At 38.9% G+C, this 8373-nt stretch overlaps 2 protein-coding genes across 2 annotated transcripts; one reads left to right on the top strand and one right to left on the bottom strand.

Moving 5' to 3' along the window:
• Nucleotides 1-1696: 1696 nt before the first annotated feature.
• LOC133726314 (threonine synthase 1, chloroplastic-like) lies at nucleotides 1697-2298 on the bottom strand. The gene has a single exon (XM_062153841.1). The coding sequence runs from the start codon at nucleotides 2231-2233 to the stop codon at nucleotides 1697-1699; it is 537 nt and encodes a 178-aa protein (XP_062009825.1). The 5' UTR covers nucleotides 2234-2298.
• A 3110-nt stretch (nucleotides 2299-5408) lies between these two features.
• On the top strand, nucleotides 5409-8037 carry LOC133724561 (laccase-15-like). Its single transcript, XM_062151323.1, has 5 exons — nucleotides 5409-5685; nucleotides 5791-5942; nucleotides 6046-6290; nucleotides 6378-6506; nucleotides 6756-8037. Exons 1-5 carry the CDS (start codon nucleotides 5578-5580, stop codon nucleotides 7829-7831), a joined length of 1710 nt encoding a protein of 569 aa, XP_062007307.1. The 5' UTR covers nucleotides 5409-5577; the 3' UTR covers nucleotides 7832-8037.
• The last annotated feature ends 336 nt before the right edge of the window (nucleotides 8038-8373 follow it).

The raw sequence follows: 8373 nt of genomic DNA, 5'->3' as shown, positions 1-8373 counted from the left end.
AGGTTACTTGACCTAGTTGTAATAGGGTTTTGAATTAGAGATCTTCTCGGAGATATTCATAGATATCCGATTAATTGTACGATTATCTTTCCTTGTACAACTCTGATTCTATGTCTTGTAATCCTCTATATAAAGAGACCCCTATTATCAATGAAAGCACGACTCAATTCTCTCCCAATTCAGTTTTCCTTAAACAGCATCGAGATTTTCAACTTGAAAAATAACAAAGATAAAAAAGTTAAGTTATTCAATCTTCTAGCGATATACCAACCTCATTTATGTGAGAAATAAGAAAGGTAATTAATAATTACCATATTGATATGTTCTGAAATCAATTAGCAATTAATTCCATAATATAACAAAAAAGAATGTATCAAACAAAAATTTATGATACATAGCCGACCTTTTTTTATTTTTTTTCCTTAATTTTTTCTCATTTATTTATTTAATGAGGAGGAGCATAGATGGAAGATTGATGAAAAAATGAGACAAAAAATATAAGGGATAAGTAATTGCCTTGTTTCATTTTCAAGTTGTAGTACACTACAGCCATGACAATAAGTGCATGCTCCATTTCCTGGGGTGTCAACATCTTGGTAACTTGGTTCAAGGTATCAAAGCTCTAGCAAGACCCGTAGCCACCACAATAGGTGCATGCTCCATTTCCTGGGGTGTCAACATCTTGGTTAGCCAATTGACACACGCTAACGAGTATATTAATTAAGAGGTTGACACATGCATTAGCGTGTGTTCAGATTCTAGTATGTATATATACACACACACACACACACACACACACACACACACACACACACACACACACACAGAGCTTCTCCACTGCGAACGTCCGCAGTTTTTCTTACGTACGGATTTCCAGTTTTTACCCACTTTTCGATCATATTTTCACATCTTAATCGTTCAGTTTTTAGGTCCTAATGTAAAGATCATCTCTACAAATTTTCAGCCAAATTGATGATCGTTAAGGCATTCAAAACTGCAATTTACGCTAACGAACCGAATCTGTCGAACCGAAACCGTTCTTGTTTATAATGGTAAATTGCAGTTTTGAATGCCTTAACGATCATCAATTTGGCTGAAAATTTGTAGAGATGATCTATACATTAGGACCTAAAAACTGAACGGTTAAGATGTGAAAATATGATCGAAAAGTTGGGGAGATGCATAACTTTTTGAGTTTTTATTTGTTTTAGTGATTTCTATAAAAAAATGTTTATTTTTTTATGAAATTATGAATAACTTTTTGTTTAATAAATAATCTTTCTATTTCAGGTCCTGGGTTCGAGTCACCATGAGAGTAGGAGTGAAATCATTTGATCATCTTTTATAAATAAAATGATTAAAAAAAAAAAAGTAATCTTTCTATTTAAACTGCAAACCCCAAAAAAAACAAAAAAAACTGCCATTGCAGTTAACAAAACGTTTAAGATTTTTTTTTTTTGGTAATGATGGCATGTACAGAATATTGCACTGCCAACATGGAAGGGACTCGGCTTCTCTGCTTGGATTCTCTTTGCTATAATCTGCTTGGATATCAATGTGAGCTCGCCACGTCAGCACATCTCAATCCAAAGGCTATTAAGCTGACAACACACAAAGAGAGACTCTCTCTCTAACGATATGAAATAGTTGACGTTAAGGCTTTTTCAAGTTTCCCTCCAACATTTTTCACCTTCTGCTAGTTCCCTCCAATCAGACTTCCTCTACAAACCCAGCTCATACAGCCATCGAAATCGGTGTCAATGCTCAGCACAAAAGCCCCGTTTGCGATGGGCTGGGCCATCGAGATCTTATTCGCCGGCAGAAACACAATGGAGGGGATCCCGGCGGAGGCGCAGTAGGAGGACAAGGTGGCGGAGGTGTCGCCGGTGGAGGCGCATCCGACGCCGACGACGGGGCGGTTCATTTTGAGGAGGCGATTGACCTGGCTGACGAGGACGGTCATGCCTAGGTCCTTGAAGGAGCCGGTGTGGCTGATGCCGCAGTGCTTGACCCAGAGCTCGTTCATGCCGAGGACTTTTTTTCCGTAGCGCTCGGCCCAGAAGAGGTTGGAGTTGCCTTCGAAGGCGGAGATGATGTCGTCGCTGTCGATCTCAGGGAGGACCCATTCCTTTTTGGACCAGACGCCGGAGCCGTAGGGCCAGGTGGTTTTGCCGACGCGGGAGTCGAAGAGGTCGCGCCAGTACTTGCCGTCGTAGTTCTTGAGGGCGGCCATGTCGTGCTAGACGTCGAGGAGGCCGCTGGACTGGGAGAGGTAGACGACCTCGTCGAGGGAGTAGGACTCGGACGACATGTCGTTTGCGGAGGAGTTGAAGGGGACGTACTTGGCGGAGAAGGAGGAAATTAGGCGAAGCGAGAGAGAGAGAGAGCTAGGGATTGAGTCGAGGACTTGTTGACGTTAAAGTACTATTTCAGAACGTTAGAGAGAGAGTCTCTCTTTGTGTGTTGTCAGCTTAATAGCCCTTGGATTGAGATGTGCTGACGTGGCGAGCTCACATTGATATCCAAGCAGATTATAGCAAAGATAATCCAAGTAGAGAAGCCGAGTCCACATGGAAGATATGTCAAGCTGATTGATTGGTATAATATTCAATTTTAATCATCAGGAACTGTGACCCTATACAGATCTCTAATTATTCGGTGGCAACTGCGCAGGCCACTATGCTTTGGATTGTGCTACCAATCAATTCACTTCGATCTTACATATAACGACAAGTTTGACTTTGCTTCCGCTTCTTCTACAGTACTTTTTAACTCCCTTCATGTTTGAATTCTAACCTTAAGTTAGGTAGAGATTCCACCTTGTTGTTAGTGTGTCATTGTACTAATTTAAACCATCTTGCTTTAATTTGTTTTGTTTGGTCAGCAAGTACTGTTGGAGTGTCATAATTTACTAAACCGGCCAGATGGAGATTAATTATTGGTATATTATCACATATTAAGGGGTTCTGTTTGACTAACGAAAAATTGACGTTTTGTAACTAATTAAGGCACTTAAAGTCAGTTTCTCAAAATGGCTGGATAAAGAACAAAAGTGAACACATGTTTTTGGATAATTAGGTCGTAATCAAGCTTTAATTTGTTATCAAATTCTTAATCTGTGAGATTCCTCGCAATCACTAATTTGTGGAGAAATTGAAAGTCCTCATCTGTAGTAATCCGTGATTTAAGCGAGAAAAATTTGTGATGCATGAATTCCTCGCTGATTAATTTAAGTGAGGAGTTTGAGTTGTTACATATCACTTTTTCTCTTGTAGTTGATTAAGGTTCTGAATCTCTGATGGTTCAAGTCCTCACCGAATTGAAAATAGTTCAAGTCTAATCACCAAATCAAAAATAGTTCAAGTCTAATCATTGAATCAAAAACAGAAAAGTGCAAGAAATCACAGAAACCTTAGCAAAGATTATTGCTAATAAGTGTACTTAAAATAAAAGTAATGAAAGATATTTAACAATAGAGATACTGCTAAAAGATACGTCCATGATAGTTGCTTGATAATGTCTAGATTGTAGAAACGTGCACTGTTTATTCATTGTTCAGAATATTTGTAATTGTGTTCTATCATTGCTAAAATGAAATAAATTAAAAGTCTGAAATTTTACACGTAACCAAACCTAACATTCATGACCTTTCACTGTGCTTACTTAACTTAAAGGAACACTTTAATTACTTAATCACTTTCGGTGATCTATGTTGAAAAGATAAAGTACATGCTTTGCTATTTTGTCGATGATATTGGATTAGGTATACCTCATTCCACTACTTAATTACTACTCGCTGACTGCAAAGAATATATTAGTTAATTAACTAAATATTGGATTAGTTACTTGTTTCCATCATAAATTTTTCAAACCTTAGCTGGCTAGCGGAGGGGGGGCATTGACTACTACTTTTTAAATGTGTAAATCAATTTTCATAAGCCTAGCCTCTCTCATCCATCCCTACTAGAAATGGCAGAAAATTAATGAAAAGTAATTATATTTGACCAGAGTATGACATGGATATGGAAAAAGTGTGATTTGAATGGAAAAAGTTGTATGAAATTTATTAAAAGCCGATGACATATTCGTTTTGAAAACTTAATGGGAAGAACAAAATTAACTTGGCCTACTTCTGGGAAAGAATAATTGGGTGTTATAGGAAGCTTCGTCTTAATTATTAGAAGATATGTAGATCTCACTCATCAAAGCTGAGCTTGTTTGGCTCCAGTTTTGTTGCTGCTGGTCAACAATCTCTTTTCTGCTCGGGCGTGCCAGCACCGTTCGGATGCGGTCGTCAGGGGTGTTCCTTGACCTGACTTCTTTTGAGCGATTGTGGCTCCAAGACACGCATTGTCAGGCCAAAATGCTCATTTTTGGTTCAAACAAAGCTCTACAAACTCTTCAAGTTAATCATAACGAAAAGATCGACCGATAGCTATCTGCCCCAAAAAAAGTTAAAAGTGCAGGTACTAGCTAGTCAAGCTATAGAACACAGATAAGACGCGTTTTAATTCCAAGCATCAATAATCACCAGTTCTACGGTTGACTCTCTCTAGATATATCACTTTTAAACCATGTCATGCATGACCTCTACTACAGTTTTGTGTGTGTGTAAAGCACTAAAGCCCTTTTAGGGATTTCTTTTTTTGGCCATTTTAAGGGATCGCTCATTAAACTCACTTTTCGATCACATCTTAACCGTTCAGTTTTTAAGTATATATGAATAGATTATCTCTGCAAATTTTTCAGCCAAATTGATAATCATTGAGACATTCATAACTGCGATTTACAATTATGAACACGAACGATTCAAGTTGGACAGATTCGGTTCATCTATTGATTTAATATAGTTTTATACCTTAACGATTATCAATTTGGCTGAAAATTTACAGAAATAATCTATATATTAGAACCTAAACACTGAACGGTCGATATGCTGAAATACGATCGAAAAGTGGGTCCCACAAGAAATCCCCTTAAAATGACCAAAAAATGGACCCTTTAGTGGAATGGCTCTTATATAAATAAATATATATTGTTAACTCTGTTTATATATAGCTCTCGACTAGTGCTCATTTAAACCATGTCTACAGGGGCGGAACCAAGGACTTGTAACTTGGGGAGGTCGATTATAATATAGACGTCTTACCAAAGAAATAAAATTGTGTAATTTTTTCTTTAGACTTCCACCATAGCAAGCAACTTTTATTTTATTTTATTATTATATGTTACTCTACAACTCTTATCATGAGTTGATCAACCTCAAAATCTAGAAGGTCACTATGAGTGATAGAAAAAAAATATATTAGTGTTACGGTGTTACCACTAAACGATATATCATACTTTTTAGTTTATATATTAACTATATAATTATGACTGCATCAGAATGTGCAGGCTGCGGGGTTAAATTGGCTGAGATTGTGTCAACTAATTGCTACCATGTTGAATTCCTTGGGGGGTGGTCTGACCCCCTCAGACCTTTGAATAGTTCCGCCCCTGCATGTCTATATATACCTGCTCGATATATATACACATCGATCATTTATAACTAATTAATTAGTGCAAGTTGTTTCGAAGATGAAGGTTTCCAGAATTAGCCTGCATCTGCAACTTTTGGGGTTGTTATTGGCTTTGAATGGCTTCCTCCTCCATTGCCAAGCTTGGCCAGCTCGTTACACTTTTGTGGTAGGTTATGTGTTGTATTGCCTATATATGCATATGTATACGCTCCTGCATGCGTTGTGTATGTTTCATATAATGATCGTTTTAACGAGTTATATGTGTATGTAGGTGGAAAACACTCCATACAAGAGACTCTGCAGCACAAAGAATATCTTGACTGTAAATGGCCAGTTTCCGGGACCGACTTTGTATGCTCACAAAGGAGACACTATCATCGTCGATGTCTTTAACAAAGGCAATCGTAACATTACTCTCCACTGGTGCGTTCTTACTTGATTGTACGTTTCATATTTTTAATCATGTATTCCTGTACTTTTCAATCCATATTCATATATATATAACAAGCTACTTGATCATGAGCAGGCATGGTGTTGCGCAACCAAGATATCCATGGTCGGACGGACCAGAGTATATCACACAGTGCCCAATTCAACCAGGGGCCAAATTCACCCAAAAGATCATTTTCTCGGAGGAGGAAGGCACCCTTTGGTGGCATGCTCACAGTGAGTGGGATCGTGCCACAGTCCATGGTCCCATCATCATATACCCCAACAAGAACAACAAATACCCTTTTGCCAAGCCTCATGCAGAAATTCCAATCATATTAGGTACGTAATTAGCTATGGATCATTTTAATTACCCATTCTAATCACTTGACTAATGTAAAGAACTGAGTTGTACGTTGAAAATTGCAGGAGAGTGGTGGAAGGTAGATATAGGGAAGCTTTATACACAAACTATTCAATCCGGAGGGGACCCTAATACTTCCGACGCTTACCTCATCAATGGTCAACCTGGCGATCTGTATCCATGCTCTAAATCAGGTTAGCACTCCAACTATAATTAATCATTTATCTTAGGTAAAATTAATTAAGTCTTTGGTCAACTAGCTGTGATTTGGAAGCTTAATGCATGCTAAACCAATCGAATATTATGGTACAGAGACGGTTTAAGCTCTAAACTGAACATGGATATCAACACCAGTATGTTATTTTGCTGATGTGTGTTGTTGGAGCACTGAAATTCTTTCACCTACTAAGTACTAAAATTGTCATTATGTGCCTGATTTGCAGAGACGTTCAAGTTGATGGTTGATTATGGCAAAACCTACCTACTGAGACTAATCAACTCCGGTGTGCAAGAGATTCTGTTTTTCGCCATCGCCAATCACAAAGTTACAGTTGTAGGGACAGATGCTAGCTACACCAAGCCTTTCACAACCGATTATGTCACCATCTCACCTGGTCAAACCATTGACCTTTTGCTCCATGCTAATCAGAGGCCTAACCACTATTACATGGCCGCTACAGCCTACGTTGGTGGCGCTGTTCCTTATGATAACACCACCACCACAGCCCTACTACAATACACGAATCGGGGTTACACCCCTTCTTCAACCCCTTTGTTTCCTAATCTTCCTGCTCACAATGACACTAGTGCATCAGTTCATTTTAGTGGTAGTCTCAGGAGCTTGGCTGATAAAAACCACCCCATTGACGTTCCACTAAAAATTACAACTCCCTTGTTTTATACCATCTCCGTCAACACGTTCCAGTGCCCCAATAATTCATGCGCCGGGCCTAATGGGACGCGTCTGGCTGCTAGTATAAACAACATTAGCTTTGAGAGCCCTAGCATTGACATACTACAAGCTTACTATTACCATGTCAACGGGGTATTTGGAACTCGGTTTCCAAGTTCCCCGCCTTTGCTTTTTAACTTTACAGCGCAGTACTTGCCGCAGTACCTTCAGACCCCGAAACAAAGGACAGAGGTGAAGGTACTGGAGTACAACGCGACAGTGGAGCTTGTGTTTCAGGGGACTAATTTGGTGGCAGGGGATGACCATCCAATGCATCTTCATGGTTACAGTTTCTATGTGGTTGGATTGGGGCTTGGGAACTTTGACAAGGATAAGGACCCTTTGAAATATAATCTTGTTGATCCTCCTCTTCAAAACACCATTGCTGTCCCTGTAAATGGGTGGGCTACCATCAGATTCAAGGCTGATAATCCTGGAGTTTGGTTTATGCATTGCCATCTGGATAGGCATATGTCATGGGGGATGGATACGACATTCATAGTGAAAAATGGAAAGGGACCTGAAGCTCAAATCTTACCTCCACCACCAGATATGCCACCTTGCTGAATGCTGGCTCTCCACAAATATCTGATACAATTGAATAAAATTGGTCATGCAACGTACATGTTGTCTATCTATATATACATCTAGTTATTTGTTTAGCCTAATATGTTCCAATAAGAGTAATTAAGCAGATAGTTATTGCTAGATATACTTGTAATGTTTTTTGTACTGTGTCCAGGAAATGAAAGGAAGTTTGCAACTTTGCATAACCTTTGCATTATTAGAAGCAAAAGTATAGAAAAGGAGAAAAACAAGAAAGGAAAATGACAATTAAAGTAGTTAGCTACCTATAGTTCACCCTATCAATTGGACCACTGCCCTATTTTCTATTTTACCATCAACTACTACTCTCAATGTCAAGATGGTTGTCACCTAGTTTGAACTGTATGATTCCGACAGCCTCTCCGATCTTTTACCCCCCAGCCGCTTCTTCCATTGTGAGCCTTTCTTGGCTATTCAACTTGAGGCATCTTTGTGTTCTGTTTTCTTGCATAACTTGTCGTGTAAGAATCTGAAACAGGCCAATTTGAAATTCGATGGACAAA

The sequence above is a fragment of the Rosa rugosa genome, chromosome 1 (assembly GCF_958449725.1).
Source record: "Rosa rugosa chromosome 1, drRosRugo1.1, whole genome shotgun sequence".
NCBI classification, from domain to species: Eukaryota; Viridiplantae; Streptophyta; class Magnoliopsida; order Rosales; family Rosaceae; genus Rosa; species Rosa rugosa.
Note: the sequence above shows the minus strand (reverse complement) of the source record. Positions and strands in the feature narration are given on the sequence as shown.